The sequence below is a fragment of the Patagioenas fasciata genome, chromosome 7 (genome assembly GCF_037038585.1).
Source record: "Patagioenas fasciata isolate bPatFas1 chromosome 7, bPatFas1.hap1, whole genome shotgun sequence".
In the NCBI taxonomy this organism is placed as follows: Eukaryota; Metazoa; Chordata; class Aves; order Columbiformes; family Columbidae; genus Patagioenas; species Patagioenas fasciata.
In genome coordinates, this window is record NC_092526.1 from 21,654,823 (window position 1) to 21,674,987 (window position 20,165).

At 37.9% G+C, this 20,165-nt stretch overlaps 1 protein-coding gene across 10 annotated transcripts in view; it reads left to right on the forward strand.

Moving 5' to 3' along the window:
* Positions 1-20,165, forward strand: part of MYO3B (myosin IIIB) — a 237,898-nt gene that overhangs the window by 75,080 nt on the left and 142,653 nt on the right. For all 10 annotated transcript variants that reach the window (XM_071811054.1, XM_071811056.1, XM_071811057.1 and 7 more), the window contains exons 11-12: positions 10,357-10,512; positions 19,941-20,037. In XM_071811054.1, coding sequence (XP_071667155.1) covers positions 10,357-10,512; positions 19,941-20,037 — 253 coding nt within the window. The remainder of the gene's footprint in view (positions 1-10,356; positions 10,513-19,940; positions 20,038-20,165) is intronic.

The window sequence follows — 20,165 nt, forward strand, 5'->3', positions numbered from 1 at the left end:
TTAAATTTATTTAACCAATGATTAGCTATTATGATTCTTTGAATTAATTAGTCATTCTTGAGCTGGGGGAATTAAAGAATTAAGAAATTCGGGAAGTACTAAAGTCAAAATGTGAAATTACAGGATTTATAATCCCATTTATCATCAGAACGTAACTTCTGCTTTAGAAATGACATTGCAAATGTGATACAAATATCATTTTTAGTCTTGATAAACTATTTTTTTGCCTCAATTTAAATACAAACTCTCAAGCTGGATTTCATATTGATGAGTCTACATCCAGAGTTATTTAATTAGTAGTCCATCTAGATTATATAAGCTTTAAGTGCTCCATTTAGATTTAACTTCTCTGAATGCAGATCAAATTTTTTCACAATTTAAGCAATTGTTTGGTGACATTCTGTTCATATTACACATTATACGTCTGTCACTGAGAACATGATATGTACTTGATATAACTCATTAATTTCAGTGTTTAAGAAGACAAACAGGATTGCAAATGTCAGAAAGATAGAGATTGCGATGTGTAAGGTTACTGCCAAATCTGTACATTTTTGCATTTTATTCATTGATGTAGACTCTGAGAATCTGTCCACAGATGAATTTGAAATACTAAATTGTCATACCTAACAAAAGATCTCCACCACATTTTAGTATTGCAGGAGACATTTTTATACAGATGAATGGGCATATATAATGGATACTATTATATTTAGCTTTCTGGTGAGCAGTTGTAGTAAAAAACTGCACCTTTATGTAGACATGAGAAACTTCCATGCAGGCTTGAAGTCTTGACCCTGTAAAGAATTGTGCTAGATCTCACAAATGCCATAGTTATCAAGATCTTTCATTCAGTGAAGTATACTGCTGAGTTCCTAAGAAAGATATGTACCCATGGTGGAGTGACAAGTCTGTTTGGGAAACAGCAATTCTAGGAATAGTATGCTGCATAGAGAGTATAGTATCAGAGAGAGCATGTGAAATAACTGTCTGATGGTACAAAGTTTCCTTACGCTCCTAGTAAGTGCCAGTATTGCAGTTTCTTCGCCTACTACACTTTCACTGAGATGCTTTTTAAGCTTAATTGAAGCTTAGGTGCTTCTGGAGCTCTAACGTTACTGCCATTATTTGGAAGGGAAGCCTTTTGTAAAAGCTAATGTTTGCCATCTCTCTGCTTTACTTGAAAGGATAGGTAAAAGCAGGATGTTACCATCTGTTAGTACATGGTTTTCACTTCCATAATATTTGGTAAAAGTAAAGAGTGAGCATGGTGGAAGACTGAGAACAGCAAGACAGATGAGGTAGACCTGAACATTAAGGTGCAGGATGGAAAGGAAAGAAGATGGCAGGAGCAAAGAGAAATTAAATACATCTGTGCTGATCTTGTAGCAGTTTCTTTTTAGGGCTGGACTTATTACTTGTGGTTAAATTATTCTAGTTCTCAAAGAAATTATGTGTTCTAGATGATCTTGGTTTGTTTGTAATGCATCTTTGATGCTATGAAAGTAATGGGAAGAATGTTGTTATTGCCTGTGGACTCCTAATGAGTAGGACTAACCTGATCTCATCCGCCCAGGTGTTTGTGAATTACTTCAAATGAAGATGTCATAGTGTGGCTAGATTTGGGGTTTCACAGCAAATGGCATCAGATAGTCAACTTAATCATGTATAAGTGAGACACTTTTACCAGCTGCTTTGTGATTATGGCATAGTGGATGTACAATTGCCAGTTTAGTGCCTATCCTTATTTACTGAATGATAGGAAAGAATGCACTAAACAACAGAGGAGAGAAAAATTTCTCTGTCTGTAACTGCCTGTCCAGCTATGACTTAAGATGGAAAAGAAATAACTGTCAGCATCAGACTATACTTTCCTTATCTCCTACCTTCTCTATGCTTCAGATGCCTCAGATCAGCTGCATGCTCTGGTGTCAAAGGGGGATGGATATCTGTTGAGGTTTCAGCCCAGTCGGCACTTAAGCCCCACACAACCTCTTGCCCATTCCGCCTAGTGGAATGGGGGAGAGAATCAGAAGAGTAAAAGTGAGAAAACTCATAGCTTGTTGAGATAAAGGCAGTCTAAGAAATGAAGCAAAAGCCATGCATGCAAGCAAAGAAGAACAAGGAATTCATTCACTACTTCCCATGGGCAGGCAGGTGCTCAGCCACCTTTAAGAAAGGCAGGCTCCATCATGTGGAACAATTACTTAGGAAGACAAATGTCATCACTCCAAATGTCCCCCCACCTTCTTCCTCTCACAGGAATATCCCTTTGGTCACTTGGGGTCACTTCAGGTCAGCTGTCCTGGTTGTGTCTCCTCCCAGACTTTTGTGCACTCTCCACCTTCTCGTTGGCGGGCCAGTATGAGAAGTTGAAAAGACCTTGACTACTTAGCAACAAGTAAAATATCAGTGTGTAATCAATGTTAATTCTCATACTAATGTAAGGAACACTTAACGAAGGAATGTTGTTTTTACAAAACTAAGGAGCTGGTGCCTAGTACCCCAGCAGAGGGGGAAGAAGGACCAAGAGACATGAGACTACGAATCCTTAATGTAAAACAAAGTCTCTTCGAACTAATCCCAGAATGCATACTGATACCTGTATTTACAAGTAAATCTAGGGGGAATGGTAGCCAAACAGCCAGGAACCCGTATTTTAAATAGATTGATAAGGGGAAGGGCATTGTTTGGATTAGATGAATGAAATATGTAAACTGAGGCAGGTGTTGGGTAGTACCCAAGTAGCCTGAAGTACCCAACCAGTGGGCAACAGGGGAGGGAAATTGCAGCTGGGATTTGGGGGGATATAAGCAGGGACTTTTTCTCTATTATGTGTGCCTACCTCTAGGTAGAACACCCGATCTTGCAAAATCATTATCAAAATGTGCTTTGCTGAGAGATCCTGCCTGGGCCTATTATATTGACAAGATGATTGTTTCCTACACTAAATCCAAAAGACAGCATCATACCTGTTACTAGGAAGAAAATTAACTTTATCCCAGCTGAAACCAGGACAATATTCAAGGGAGAATGTTTGGTACAAATGTGAAATATATGGTTTCTAATGAAAAGTTTCGGCTGTAAAAGGTTCTGAAGGCTCTTTGAGTTCCTGGTTCTTCAGGGACAGGCCAAAGAAACAGAGCAGACCCATTCCTGGTAAGAGTCTAGAAGTACTCAAATTTAATAATACAATAAATAAATGTATTTGGTTTCTGAGATGCTCCCTAGAATTGCTCTGACTGTATTTCTGTTGTCTCTGCTAAAATTGTAAGGGTTTCAACATGAGCAAATCTGACCCATTCTAAGAGCTGCAAGAGGTGCCACTCCATAGGGTTTCCATTGTTTGTTCTCTAAACCGTGTGTATGAACCAGAATAAATTGATCTGTCTGCTAAGCCCAAAGGAGGCTGGGAAACCTGTTGTAGTTGTTGAAGCTTTAGGAGAGGTAAAGCTACTTACTACACATAATTTTACAATTTCTATGTGAGTGAACCTTTGGTAGGCTTCAGATCTGTGCTCTAAATTGCACTATATGGTGCTTGATGTTAAATGTTAAACTGCAAGAAGATTTGTTGATAAAACAAGTGCTGGTGACATTTCAGTATTAGAGTATTTCTCTCATTGTTAGAGAATATTAGTAATTTAGAGCATTTGCTACCAAAAGGCAGATCAATAAAGATATAAATGTGTTCTGACCATCAGAATTTATATTATGCACGTGATGATTGACTACTTTGTCATAAATTCGGTCTTTCATCCTGATATCTGATTGTAGCAGAAGGAACAGTCAAATCCTTGTTATTTATCATGGGATGCTGGTTCAAGACAGGAGGCCTATTTAACCTATATACATACCCTTTGTGCTCAGTGTTTGCTTTTTCCAAAGGGGCAGCTATATATAGTATTGAAGATAAGGTTATTTGTGTCCTATATGTCCTATTGAATTAGGACTGAAAACAGAAATGCTGTTGACAAAGCTGTCACAGTTTTTTAGTCCATTTTTGCAAACGAGTGACCTGCAGCAGCGAGGGATGGGCAGGCCTGGGAATGGGAAGCAGGGAGGCTTCAGGGAAGCAGGCACATCCCAGCATCATTATTACAAACATAATTAATGAAATGCCTTTTCTTCTCCACCTCCATGCTGCCTGTCACTGACCAGTATCTGCCACAGCTATGTGTGGTACAGAGCTAGGAGGAGTAGTCAGAGTGACAGATAGGAACAAGGCATTTTAATGTAATGAAAGTATTAACTAATAGTTAACTAATCTCAGAGACTCTTATTTTCCTTGACTGGAAGGTTTCCAACCTGATGTACCTGGTCTTAGATGATCTTGCTTGTCAGTGTCTGTCCTTCTATTTCTCTAAGCAGGGAGGTCAGCATGGTTGGGGTCATGCTCTTGATTTCATTAACCTTCCATGGTGAAATAACCTGCTGTTAGAAATAGCTGGGAAGGTATGGGGAATAAAAAATAAAAATCTCAGAACCTAGTGACCTCCTTCTACCTGCTTAGGGAGACAATCAAGAGAATATGGCCTTACTCCTTCTCCTCTCCCTCTGGGAAATCTCCATTCTAGATCCCCAGCTGAGCCAGTTCTACCTTTTTTTCTGGGATTGGGAGGAGAGGATCTCAGCACCTGAAATCCTGTTCAAGACCCTGGAAATCTCCTCTATCCCAATAGAAGAGTCCTAGAAAGATTCCTCACTGCTAGGCAGCAGGTACTTGTGCAAGCAGTGAAGTATTTGGAGGGCAAGGGAGGGTGGTGTAGAGCTGTGCGAGGAGCAAGTGATGGGAAGAGCACTCTGATGGGCCAGGGAGTGACCAAGAGATAGGGACCAGTGGAGTATCAATGAGAGGACTTTATCGAACCATTTGTTGAACAGATCAGAGACTTTATATCTCTCTTGCCCAGAGGCTGTGGTGAGGATTCCCCAGCTCTAAGAGTCTGATATACCATCATAATTTCTTCCAAATAATAATCTGTGCATCTTTTGTGCAGGTAGATGATAAACAGTGACTAGTTGTCTGGCTGGATCTTTGGTTTATGAGACAAAATAAGTTCCAGCAATCCACTGCCAGCAGATGAGAAATCATCAGACAACGCAGCCTTCACAAAATGTAATAATAGAACAAAAGAAAATACTGGAGCTAAATCATAATGTAACTAAGCTATAAGGGACGGAACTGCTTAGTTTCTTAATTTTTAAAGAAAGTACTTGTGACCAAAGAGATCATAATAGATCTGATGAAAGAGAATTTTTGAAAGAAATAACTGCTGCTGCCCTACTTAGAATCAGCTGCGATAATGAATGATGTTAGTAATTGTATTCTATTTCTGAACACATAGGAGACTTAGACAGCTATTTCTTTCCATTTATTCACTAGTAAATATTAGCTCATGAATGCTGATAAATAGCTCCCCTTTTCAATCATCTGATTTGCTGAGTGCAAAAAGGCAGTTTACATTATTGAGGTGTAGCAATTCCAACAATGTTATCGCCCAAGTGCAAGCAGCCAGTGAATTTTTAGAGGCTCCCTCAGACAGTCCTGTGTGTATGGGAGTCTGCTCTGATCCCCTGCTAATAAATGCTTCATCTTTGCCTGTAATTGTGGCAGAATGGAAATGGTGCTTAGCAGCCTGGCGGAGAGATTGCAGCAAATGGCTGCAACCTATTTTTAATGTAGTGACACTAATGAATTCTGAGAATTAATTTTCAGCTAAGAAAGCATGATGGAAGATACTAGAATTTCAAAGTAGGTGATGGATTGACTTTTATCAAGGCGAACATGTACAATGTTTGTTTCCTTTTCAGTTTCTTCCTAGCCTTCATATTATTTTAAGTCCATAAAACAGCAGTCCAGATATGATCATATTTTCATCATAGCTTATATGAAACCAAACTTGTAGATTTGCTAGTCAATTTGCACAATGCAAGGAAGTCTCACCACTTTTTTTTTTTTAAATATATAATTTCCATGGGTCAAACAAATTGTCTTAATTTGCAGACACAGCACATTTGTTGTTTTTTTATGTAATGCAGCATGGTTGATGTTTGACAGTGCCTAAGCCAACTGCCCAAATTGGTCTTAAATGAATGCTCAGGTGAGCACCTGAATGTATTTTAGTTTTCTCCTTTTCTCAGAAGCAAATCCTTCAGTGAAATTACTTCTTAATATTGTTTTTTACTTGCACAATGTACACATTCATTACTGTTGGCTGCATTGAATAAGAATATTTTCTGATAAGTGACATTATAAAAGCTGTTTTGTTACCGTGCTCTTCTTCTTTCAAATGTTAATATTACTGGATTTTTGTGTATTACTTCTTGATTTCTTTTTTTCCTGGCCTTTACATGGAATACGTCTCCTGACTGAATGTACTGACAACTTTGGATGCAGGCACCCATATGATTTAACTTTTTTCACACATTATACTTCTATTTCAGGGTGCAGCTCAGTAGAAAACTGTGATAATGCTCACCTTTATGCAGGCTTTAGCACTGTAAGAGCTGATATTCTATATGAAATGATTTTTTTTCTGAACAGCAGTATAGCATCAATACTGCTTCCAGTGTAGGAAACAGTAGTGCGGTGACACTGTCAGTCCGATACATCCTTTTTCACTAGCACAGAGGTGGTGGCCTGGTAATTGTTGTTTTACAGGTAATGTTGACTAAGAACAGCAGCATCACCCATTCAGTGTGGCATTAAAGGCAACACAGTTGAAATCACAGTGTGTAGAAGCAGAGCATGTAAATATCCCTCAGAATATTAACAGGTCTTGTCTACATAGAGATGAATGAGGACAAAGGGATATGCCCCAAGAAGAGAAACATAAGGACTATTCTTTCAGAGTCCCGTGACAGCTCTCTATCCTGCACCATCTCAGCAGGCCTGGTGACACCAAATTGGCACTGAGTGTCTGAGTACAAACTGTGCCCACAGTACCTGCTGGGACTAGGCTGCAAGCCAGCTACTGGCACTTGATCTTTAATAAGCAGTCATTTCTAGTAATTTCTTCTGTGCTGTTCCAGAGCAAAGGGAGAATGTATATGCTGTACACGCTTTGATTTCCTATGGCCTGCCTGGTTTTTCTGCTACTGCATTCCTAATGTGGTGGGAACTTGTCATTTAACTTGATGGACTAAACCACTTTCAGTGGCGATGTACGTTATCCTGTCAGTTTCTTCCCTGAACTGGAGTAGAAGTCCTTACACAAGAAGTTACAGACATGAATAAGCAGTTGTCCCCCGCCCTGAAACAGCTGTTGGTTCCTAGTCCTCTGCTTTGTTGTGGCGTCTCACTAACCCTCTGAAGCTCTGAAAGGACTCTGTTCTTCTATGTAGGCAGGAGCTTGGCACAACGGGAGGTGTGCTCTGCCTGAGCTTGGGACAGAGACTTTGATCACAGAATCATGTGGATGTGTCATGTGTTGTTAGCTTGGTCATCTTATGAATTCATGAAGTTCTACTTGTGTTTCAAGTGAAATCCTAAGTGGCCACAGATTGCAAAAATATCCTACTACCAGAGAATGAAGGCTGCATATAGATGAAACAATACGTAAACTTTGATAGCTGCAAAGCAGAAGAGTAGCATGCATGCAGAGTGAATAGTCACTGGGAAACTGGCAGGAGTACACAACAGAAACAAAGGTAATCCTAATGTGGTCTTCAAGACTGCCTCCCTGACAGAACTTACCTGGGCTCAAAATACCTGCTGGACCTGAAGGGCTGGCATTTCAGGCACATAATAGAGAAACTAAGAACTTTTTTCCATAAAATGTTTTCCTCCTGTCTCTTCTTGTTGGGCTTCCTTAATGACTGCAGCATCCTGGACATTTGGATGTTTCACCTAGGGGTCATCCATACAGAAAAATTTCTCTTGCATCTTCTGGATCTTGTCCATAGAGTGTCTTTGGAGATGCATTGTTCCAGAGCTCAGAGTAGAATTCATATTTATAATTGCATAGCACCAGGTAAAATATTTGTCTGTTCTTCACACTTCTGATAAATACAATATATTCTGTTTGGAACTGTGCAATTTCTTGAAGATAATCCATTTAAACTCTAATGTTGTTATTATCTAAAAAGTAACTGCTGTGACATTAGGGCCTGTTGCAATAGGACAAGGGGTAATGGTTTTAAACTAGAAGACAGTAGACTCAGACTAGATATAAGGAAGAAATTTTTACAATGAGGACAGTGAAACACTGGCACAGATTGCCCACATGTGCAGTAGATGCCTCATCCCTGGAGACACTCATGATCAAGCTGGACAGGGCTCTGAGCAACCTGATCCAGTTGATAATGTCCCTGCTCATTGCAGGGGGGCTGGACTAGATGAACTTTGAAGGTCCCTTCCAATCCAAACTATTCTATCATTCTATGACATAGCTTCACTTGGATTCAGTTATATTACTGAAAATATCCTCATGTAATCAAATTTAGCAAGAAAATGTATATATTAACATATTATAAAATACAAATATTATAAATCTGTAATTATTGTTAGAATGGTAAAAATAACATGAGTGTATGAGCTTTTCAGACTGAAATCTCCACTTGGGATACTTTGCATCAATCTGTGATTTTGTACAATGCATAGTTCTTGTTGGTTTGTGGTGGGTTTGTATTTTGTTTTTCCCTCTGCCTTCCTGATTAATGTTATCTTTCTTTTCAAATGCTTTTTTCCTTTTTCTCAGGAAACATATAAATTTACCCAGGATTGACATGGACCATATTGTCTGTGTGGGTGTATTGACTTTTAAAAAACATGGATCACAAAAGGAGATATGTAGGGGGAGTGAGTTGTCAGAACCTGTTGAAGGCTAATGATGGATCTCTTCATGGGGGGGAACGACTGGTATTTATAGCCTTGCACTCAGAGGGATGGAGATAAAGCAGGTTCTGTCACTTCAGTCTTTCTATCAGGAGGCTGCAGTTCTAGCCTATACCAAAATTCAGCAAAATAGTTATAAAGCTGATAGCACATTTTACAGACTGTCTTTTCTGGACTAGATGTATGAAGAAGAGGTTGGGAAAATGGTTTTCAGGAACGTAAAGTATTAAAGTTATGTTGAAAAATATTTCAGGATCATTTTAAGTCCAGGCTTCAGTAAAGTATTTGAGGTGAGGCTAAACTTTAATCATTTGCTGATCTGTTTGGTAGTATTTTAAATTCATTAACGTGTATGACTTTTTTTTTTTAGATGTAGTTTAAATTTTGCAGATTGTTATTGATACTGCGAGAATATAAATTATTGTAAAAGGTGTTAAAATGTCATTGAACTTCTGGCTAAAACCAAAATCTTTATTTGTGATATTTGACCCTGTTAAGGAAGTACTTTAGGTGTTACCACTTAATATCAGCAAATACAAGATGTAATTGTGAAATATGTAATATGAATGAATCTCATCAAATAAACTCATCTCGGGCTATAATTTGCCAAAAGGGTGCTAGAAGGGAGATATTATTTCAATATTTTTGAGCAAGGTCAACAGAGTAATATAAAGAATTACAGGGTACTTTAAAGCAGTCTAGTCCTATTAGACCATTATTCTATTTGGACTGCATTATTTCAGCCTTAGTGTACAGAAAAGAAATCAACTTTAATCATGGCTTCTTCAGTTGTGAATCTTGATTATATAAATCAGCCTGATACTTTATTTTATACTAATTTAATAGGATGTATCTCTTTACTCATTACTAGATCACCTGTTCCTGTCACAGACAGAACTTTGATACCATGGCCAGCATTTAATTCTGATTCATTCATTTCTCTTCCAGTCTGAATTATGTAGGCTTGCAGAATTTTCTGTGATTCTTATGCTAACGCTTATCATTGCAGTATAGAAGATCTACCTGAAACACTCATTTTAAAAGCGAATCAAAGAATCTCTGTGTCAATTTGTTCTGAATAGTGTTGTATCATAAGTTTCGCTTGTGTTTTTTATTAGGCTATATCCTGCAGTTCTTAATCAAAACTCTCATTGGAGAATAGGTAGAAAATTAAAGTGAATTAAGTATTGTCTGTTCATCTTGGGTTATATTTAATGTAAATTTAACTGTACAACACTTAAAAGATATGATGCTGTTTTTTCATAGTAAGCTAGTTACAGTTAAAAAGAGATATTAAATAAGCTCAAATTCATAGCCCTTATACTAGTATACTTGTAGAGTGTATTCTTTTAGTTAAATATTTTATGCTAGGTGTATTCCAATGTAGAGGAAAAGTCTTGTATACTGAGGAACTCAAATTTGTGGAAAAAGAAACTACTGTACAATAACAGCCGCACAGTAATCGAACTCAAATCATGCTGAAACCATTGCCTGAGATCACTATTTCTCTGTCACAGGTGTCTTATCAAGGATTTTGAGGAGCGTCCTTCAGTCACCCACCTTTTGGAGCATCCGTTTATTAAACAAGTACATGGTAAAGATATGGCTCTGCAAAAACAGCTTGCTGAGCTCATCCGAGAACAGCAGCAGTTGGGCTCCATAGCCAAAACCAGGTACTGTACAACAGAGATGCTGCAGCCCTCCTTCCCCACACTAATCCTAGAAGCACGGTTTGAGACTTCAGATGCACACATTGACTAGCAATATTATTAGGAATAAGTACTGCATGCCATGTGAATGCAAGGGACATATTTTCTCATTGATACTTTTTAAAGCTAATTTGATCTGCCATAATGTGACTTTCTCCTTAGCCTGCTTTCTCGCACTGAACTCTGTTCCATAGGTATTCACTTTTGGCTCAGTTAAGGAGATGCTAAGAATTCCAGAATGTTCCAGTTTGTGGAAATACATATTGGCGTAATTAAAAATTATATCATATTTTGGTAGTCTACCTTTAAAAATACAACTATGAACAAAGTGAGTACTTGAAAAGGTTAAGAACAGAACCCTTTAAAGTTTGCCGTTTGGTTAGATACTTAGAAGGCTATTCAATACTTAAAGTAATTGTTTTTCTGTAGGTTAATAGTAACTTCTATTTTTCATTCAGCCTAGTAATTAATTTGAAAATGTGCTTAAAGAGCAATGAATGTTTATCAGTGGCAGTGGGATTTTTTTACTTTCGAGGCTGCTTGTAAATATGCCTTAGCTTAGTTGTTGTCCAGAGGGTGGCAGAATTTCACTGTTTCAGAAGAGAATTAAATGCAAATGAACACACCTTCCCAACCTCAGCAATGATTTTGTAATGTGAAATTTGTCTAGAGTGAGATAAGCTCTGGCCCATTATTATAAACAAACGCCTACTAATGTTGATGAAGAAAATTAAATGTCATGATTCATAAGTCATAAACGTGTATATAGTTGCATGCTGTAAGACTCCCTAGCTTAAATGCTGAAGGCCAAACAAAAATGTACACATTAAAATACAGGAATAGCTGTAATACAGTTTCAAGGTGAAACTGACTTCTGTTGAGGCTCTTTATTTATTATTATTTTCTGGAAAAATATACGAGGAACTGTTTGCTGTGGGTGAGGAAGCTATGCCAGTGTTACAGTAGAAGTTTCTGCTTTATCTGTGCTCCTAAGGAGACCTCCCTATGTAACACCTCCCAGATTAGATTGCCTGCAGCTGTGGGTTGGCTGGCCCAAAAGGTACCTGAGTTTTCCCAGCTTTTGGCCAAATAGAAGATAGAGTGAAATGATCCTTGTGCTAAGAAGAGCTCTGAAATGGATTCCTTATGGTATTCCAGTACATTCTTCTGGGATCTATCTCCATAATGTGAAGCGAGAAGGAATCAAGACCAAGACAGCATTTCTTTCCTTGAGCTTTTGCATGTATCAACTGGGAGTGCTGTGATAGAAAAGCTTCTGCACCTTCTGCTTACGTGTGACTGGAATGTAGGAATGATTTTACTTTCCATCACCCCTAGCATGAGTCAGTGCTTACCTAATGGAATTTAACCCTTTGCGCTGTCACCATATAACCCAAGGGTGGTTATTTTCAGCTTGTGTACAGTAGCACCTGCAGATTGCAGTGGTGAAGAGGACTCTATAGCAGTGGATTTTGTCCTAATCTTATTCTCCCTACCAGTCTAAGTTCTGTTATTGTCCTTGATGCCCCCAAATTTACTTGGCCAACTAGTCTCAGGTTCCCTATCCTAGGTCATTATCTGACCCATCTTTCCCATTAATCTCCATTCACTGTTCATTCTTTTTATCCTTAAGGCTTCATTCTCCTGTTAGTCAGCTTTTTGTGTCTTCTTCCTCTACTCCAATAGCTTCTGTTTCTAATCTCCACCTTCTCCAGCAAATCCTAGTCCAGGTTCTTCTATTTTTACAGCCATTTCTCTGTTCTTGGTGTTCCTCTTCACCTGACAATGTAGCTTGCGGCTCTCTTGTTCTTTCTTATCACTGAATTCACCTCCTCAGCTCTGTTATACTTTCTCCTCTACTCTACTCTCCTCACCAGACCCTTTCCATCCATCTTTTTCTTCCCTGGACTCTCGATTTGCCTTTAGCCATACCTCTGAATTAGATGGCTTCTTCCTCTGCTGGTGAACAGTAATAAGGGAGACATGATTAGGCTGCTGTAGAAATAGTCATCTTTACCTTCACTTTGAAGCCAATGGACCTAACTGCTATTCAATAATACCTTTCTGGTGGTTGTAGGCTTATACCATAGTATCCTTATTTGGTTTTGGAGCACCAGCCCGCTTTGATCGGGTCTGAGAGCTTGCACAGCGAGGTCAAAAATTTAGTCATCTTTTACCATTGAAATCTACAACATATTGTTCCAAAGGTTTGAAACTTGATCAAATTGGTATAAACTTCAATGAGATTGCAAAAGCATATCCCTGCAAAATATCAAGTCTGTGGGCCAGACAGTTAGTATTGGACTACAAACGTAAGATTATTATAAGAGAACCAACAACCAGGAGCATCTAATTATAGTTTTCCCCAGAGGCATAAACATAGTCTCATAATAGTAAAGAGCTTGGCTCTGAAATAGGGGATAGTAACCCTAGGAAGATTGGTACCACTTAAAAGCCTTTAAAAACTCTGTAATGCATTTATAAAATGATTTTCAATACAGAATCTGACATGCAAAAGAATATATGAACAGATGATACTGTAAAAAAATTACTGGCATTCATTTGTGGTGATCTGTAGAAGTCACCTGAATGTGTAGTCACCGCTTCAAAGTAAATAGGCCAATTAAAGCCCATGCTGAGTAAAACCTTTCTGTTATATCATTGTACATATGTGCATGCATTTTCTGTTTATTGATGTGTCCATGACAGGTACAATGAAATGTGCACTAATTCCCTGGTGTTCAGAGATAAAGAAAAGTAGATAACATGTTTTAGGAGTACAGGAACACTACAGATCCATCATTTAAAAGATGAGTGAAAGAAAATGTTCTCCCATTTATATTGCCATAGAACTCTCAGAGCAGAGGCTGAAACTGGCAAATCATCAGGATGTTGGTGTTACCAGCACTTCTACTGTAAGGGAGCCCAGGGAGTCACTGGTGATGAAAGCTGATCAGGAGGCATCTGGGTTTTGTCTCATTTGAAAGTCTTCTAGCATCAATGCTTTGCATTTGCATCTTTTCAGTCTTTACTGACTCGGCACCTGTGTTTTTCTTGATAGGTTTTTCTTTCCAATTGAGCCATGCCAGTTTTGCCTGTTTTGGGAGATCACTTAAGGTGATACTTCCTAAGAGCAAGCCTGCAGATTAGAAAGTCAGGACTACTGGTTTAGAGATAGTTGTCTTGCTGTATTTCAGGCATAAGTTCTTCAAGACAGTCATGCAATTGCATGTCAGTAAAGTACCAAGAATGTTTAGGCACCCTCTGAATTATAATACAAAAACATGGTAGAGGTTTGTCTTTTGTTTCTCATTCTCTCTCTGAGTTACTGTATAGGCTCTGTTATACCACACTCAGTATTTCTCTGTTCCTCCATTTATGAAATGGCTATTAATAGCTTTACTTAATACATTATACCTATGAAAAATAAATAGCAGTTTGTCTGAGGCAAGAACTTTGTTTTTCACTTGTTCTATAAAACAGTACTATACCTTTGGTCACTATAAACCTGTTAACAAAGAGAAACGTGCATAATGCCTGAATCCCTACCCATTTTTTCTTCCATTCTTTCTGCCCTAGAGTCTGAGAAGACTCTAAGTAAAGATACATTACATATTATGGATATTGTTGATTCTCACTTAACAGTAAACATTTGCTCTGTTTGTGTAGATTATATTCTTCACAGAATCTTTTGGTTGGAAAAGACCTGTAAGATCGTTGAGTCCAATTGTTAAATAGTGTTTGAAAGTGATTACAAGATTACAAGAGAGAGCTGCTTGCTGTCCAAATATGCCTTTTGATTTCTTGAACCCGTTGGTGTGGTCAGTTGCTTTTTTGATTCATAGCACAAGAGATTCCAACATCCAGGCTGACTGCCAGCCTGCTGAAGGAAGAAGTCAGACCACATTTAGTCTGTATCCTAGTACTCCTAAATGTTAAATGACTCTTTACACCGTCTTCATTGGCTACATGTACTGCAAAAAGTGGACATGTTCCCTGGAGTTTGTTTATAAGCATCAAATATTATAACTGGTTTTTTTGTCCTTGGTTTTTGTTCCATAAAAAATCCCCAATATAAAATATTTTTGTGGCTTGTCAGTAGAAGTAATGGAAAACTGGAGGATTTTTAATGTTTAACTGAAAGTTTGGAAAGTATTGAATATCATCAAAGTGAATGAAATGAAAATGGTCTGGGTTTTTTCTCTCTTTGAAGGTTCAACAATCAAGAGATTTTCTAGTTATGAACAATCTTAAAATAACGGGTTTCTCTATCCAGCATAGCGTGCAGGAGAAAATCTAAAAAAGCAAAGTCACAACAGCATGTGAGATGGAGAAATTCAAATGTAGCAGCAGATCTGTCAGCTGCCTTTTGGCTGTGGTGGAGGAGCAGAACATCAAGGAGGAAAGTATGTGATTAAAAGCTAAGAATTGGAAATGGGGAAGAAGAGTCTTCATCAAATGCATTCTAAAAATTCTACCCTTGGTAATATTCTTATAAGCTGTCTTTCAAAATTTTAGATACTGTGGGTCTATGTGTGGCATTTGACTGTTCTTTAGGGGGAGTTAATGTGGAACAGCTATATGAAATACAGTAGGTAAGTCTATAATAATTTTAAGATAACAAAAATATTTAATAATCACCCATTGCCATCTACATTTATTTTGTTAGCCCTTTCTTCAAATGTCACAGTAGCTGACATTGAGCAAAACCATGGTTTTCTATATTCCCTCAAGTGATTAATTAACTCCAGGCCTGAAAATTCTATAGTTGATTTGATGTTTGAGAGTTAATGTTGATCAAGTATCAAATGTTTTTAGTTATATGGTTCAAAGTGGCAGTTTCCCAGTTACCAGCAGCTTCGAAGAGGCCAACTGCAAACGTGACTCATTCTTCTCTTGGGTGTTTTCCTACAGTCTGGGTAGCTCATGTTCCTATCTGTGAATAGGTTTCTTCATAGGAATCAGCCAGAGAAGTTCTTTTACTAACCTCCCGTTTCAGTTTTTAAAAGAGTGAAAGAACTTCAGCATTTGTATAGATAAGGTTTTAAACAAGTTTACCGTAGACAGTGAAGAGTTCAGGGTTTACTGTTTTGGGTCGTGCTGGGTCAGTGTGCTACTGCTGGTCACCATTCAGAAGTTTGTTTCTGTAATGGGGAACAGACAGTTATGAAACCTTGCATTTTGAAGAATAAAATGCAAATCTGTACATCAGGAGGAATCAAACTTGAAGAAGCCTGGGGGGGAAAAAAAATAGATAAAAGCCAGGAGTTTACTAGTTTGAGAAGGGCAGGTGTATTCAGGCTACCTTGTCAGATATTAGGACGAGACTAAGGTGGCTTGGCAGCTTCCCGCTTCTTATTAGCCAGCTGGATTTACAGCAGCAGTCCATCCAAGGAAGTAATTCTTACAACCAGATATCTAGCTTCTCTGCCAGCTCTCATTTAGTTTTGAAAGCAATTAACTGCAAGGAACTTGATTGCATCCAGCCAGTAATTTCCTTTGGACTCTGAGATAATATGAGAAACAGAGCCAGAAATAGTCTTCTGATGCTAAACACAATGTAATTTAATGCAATTCTTCTAGCCTTCAACTATATGAATATTACGCAAGTGGTTAAAACCTTTTTTTTTAAATCACAAAGCTACTGTAGTCCCCAAAAGTGATCCTTGGTCTTCTTATAGTGTATGTGTTTTTACTGGAGGTTGTGCAGATTTCTGTTATAGCTGCAGTGTTTATATTGTAATTAAGGTTTTGTCAGTGTTTCTGTTATGACCTTGTTCCAACAAATTACTCCAGGCTGAAACTGGAGATACAGGAGCAAAATTCACCCTTTGTAATGCACAGGGAATAGGCTGTTTCTCTGTGTGGCAGTAGGACACTCTCCACTCTTTTTTCTTTCTCATTGTGTTGAGTATTTTTCTTGTAAATGTCAGTTTAGGTTCAATCCATTTTGAAATTGACAATAATGTAAAGAATAACAAGTACAGAAACAGTTTTTCTATGTGAGTCCTAGAAAAAAAATAGTCAAATGTAAATGCTTAACTGCACAAAGAGGCCAAGGTAAAGGCACTCAAAAATGGTTGGGCTGGAGGGGAGAGAGGAAGCTTCCCAATGAACATAAAAATTTTTGGTCTATGCTGCTTTCTTCCTCAGGCTGAACCTGCCAACAAGATGACTTTTCTATCTAGAGGTCTATGTTGTCCATCTAGCTTGTCCTTTCCCATCATCAGCTGGATAGCGAGGTCATATGAGCTTACAGTTACGTGAAATGTACTTCTGTTTCTGTGACTGGTGTCCCGTACAAAAAGAGGTGATTTTCTTTCGAACTATCTTTTCCCCACAAGTAGAACAAATGAATGCTTCCCGTTCTCTTTGTGAAACTGTTCTCCTAAGCGAGAAATGCTCCTCGCCTTTTGCTCCTCCTCCAAAATCAAAGAAACCTCTGTCCCTTCCAGCTAATCCTGCCTGATAAAAAGACAAAGGGAAGGTGCTTGGGAGGACAGAGCCTTTTTCAGCAGGCAGTGCTGGTTACTGGAGTTCTGGAATAAATCTAATGCTGCTTTTCAGGTTTGATAAGGTTGGGTACCTTGAGTGACTGGTCCTTTACACCACTTCTTTTGTCAGTGAAGAGACTCCAGGGGATGATTCAGAACATTGCTGGAACCTTAAGGCAAATAACCTAACACACTTGGGTTTCCTTTTGCTTAGAATTTGTACATTTATATGCTATCAGAAAGGAAGGGTAATGGAAAAAATGGTTGATAATGACTTTTAATGCAAAAAATACAACAAGAATTATTTCCCCAATTAAGAGTGTTTCCTTCTGCGTTTTAACAATTTTTTTAAAGCAGATTGAATTTCTGATTTTAAATTGTGGAAATAATTATAGGCTGTTGTCTGTATTCTTCCTTCCCACTCTGTCAATGTACCTGGAGGACATAGGGTCAGTAGAAAACTGATGAGGCCAGCAGGAGATTTGAAGCTAATGTGATGTTATGCTCCTAATATCCTCTTCCTAATCATGTACTTAAGAAAATGAGTTAAGCACAAGAAAACTTATGTGCAAAGGTATATATGTTTTACTTATATTTGACTAAGACCAATTTCCTTAGTTATTTATTTTCATAGTATTAAAAAAACCCCACACTTTCCAGTAAAAAGATTGATTAATTGATCACTTAAGAAGAACAAACAGCAGGAGTTTAATACACAATCAGATAACAGATTAGTTTACAAAGCCATTCTGCAATTAGAGATGCTTAGGTTTAAATGTACCCTCTTCCCCCTCCTCCCTGCACCTCTGGTAGATACATTCATACTTGCAGCTTGCTGCAGTTTAATGTTGTGGTTATGATGGTTTGATCCAGAAAGAAAAAGCTTCACAGATGAGTTAAGTTAGCTATAATGTTTAGCTATCGCTTTTTTAGTTACATCTTGATGAAGTAAAGCAATTGTGAACGTATTTACGTCGTTTGTAGACTGAGGGGTGCTCCCATCTCGAAATGATTTACATTATTTAAAACAGCATTTTTCTTTGCTGTGAAGTAAGAGGTTGAATTCTGGTTTGAAATAGAAAAAACAATTAGAAAAAACATTGGCTCACTTACATGCATTCCTGCTCCTTTGAGAATCTGGCTTGTCAGCAAAGTGTAATGTTATTGAATGTAGTGACTGCTTAAAAAAAGCCAAAAAGAACCCACAAGCCACCACTTATTCAAAGATCCGAAAATGAAAAATGTAATTGAATGAAACTTAGAACAAATTCATATGATCCCCATGCTGTCCACTGGAAGTAATATCCACTGTAAGAATTTTTCTGTCATAGCTTCTTATTTGTGTTGTCCTTCTTTCATTTCTTCATATGTACAGCATCAAGAAAATGATCATTTCTGGGAATGTAGGATGTAAAACATAAGTGGGACTGTTGGCAAAACCTGCTCATTCCTGCAATTTTGTTTCCTAGCTGACAAAAAAGTTTGTACAGTTTTACTTAGATACAATTCAAAGAAACCATTACAGAATAGTTTCCAGAACTCATCAAGTAGCCAAAAGTAAATAAGGAAAATGAATAAAAACAGACATTAAAAAATTAGGATCTTTAAATGTGATTTGTGATTATCAGTGAAGCTATATTCATAGCTAACACTTTTCCTCTTTCCTTTTCGTTAGAGACTTTCCTTGCAATAATTCTTCTGATGATATAATAGCTCTTACATGTGAAAACATTCTTGTTACTGAGTGAAAGCTGACTAGATTCAAGTGAGAGGTGTGTATAAAAGGGGAAAAAAGCAAAATCCTCAATGCTTATTTTTTAAACAGGATTCCATGGGTATATGAAGATACGATTAAAGAAAAATAGACCTTCTACATCTTCAGATTAACCTCTGACATTATAGATGAACAGTGTTTCCTACCAAGTCACAATACCATTCTGTTCCTGCTTGACGTAATATTGAGCGTTGTTTCGGGTTGTGTGATCATGTGATTCCTACTTTGTACATGGCAACCAATGCAGAAACAATCTGTCAGGGACTGTCATTGAGGATCAATGCTAAATGTTACTCAGCAGGATGCAGACTGTATCTCGGTGGGTGTCCTCCTACTATGCTTTGATTATGTTTGTTGTAAAGAAAAGCCTAGTTGTGCTTACAGCATTCATATTTCACCCCCTCTGTGGAAGACATACTACAGCCCCTTGATTTTTCCTTATTTCAAAAGATGTGTTGTTTAAAAACATATACACAGCATTTTCAGAGATTCCTTCAGTGTAATCTGATTATAAAGGGGTTATGTGACAGTTTGTCTCTGCTGCTTACTGTGAGGCTTAAATCTCTGAGGACAATCTAACTGAATATCTATACAAGTTAGAGTCCAATGGCAACTGTGCTTCAAAAATGCTGTTTTGGGCCAGACCTAGGGTCATCTGAGGAGGCGCTTTGGCATACACCAAGGTAACAGAAGTATTTTATACTAGTTATTGCTCCTTTTAATTTCATTAGATGACAATACTATAGGCTGGGTACATGGGGGGGAAGACTTAATTAAACAGAGTGGTAGTTTATTAACTTAGATTAAGAAATGAAGAGAAAAGAGGGGGAATTTTTGAACACTTTACTGTGTGAGTAGGGAGTAGTAAACCTTGAAATCAGCCTTCATCTCTGAGTGCTGATAAAAAGATAGGGTTATATATTGTGAAAGGTAAGTGCTTACAGAACAGTGAGCTGACCTATTACTTTTATAAAATGATATTTCAAGCAAAAATATTTATATCAGAGAGCATGTCCATGTTTTCCACATGACAAAAAAACTCACCCATGACTTCGCATTGCCTTGTAATGTTTGCTGTCTTCAATATAGTTTATAATACCGGTGCTCTACTAACAAACTTCTAGGCATGAACGAATACATACTAGAAGACCTTACCATGTGGATGCAGCTGACAAGTACTCTCTAGATGACGATCTGGTAAACCTAGAAGTTCTAGATGAGGTACTGTACTGTCTGAGTAGCAATTTCTGACAAATTGTGCCTCACATTTTGTCTGTTTCTGCTTTTTAGGCTTCTTTTAACAGAATGAGAAGAGTTCCTTCTTGCAAAGGAATTGTCACATGACTGAC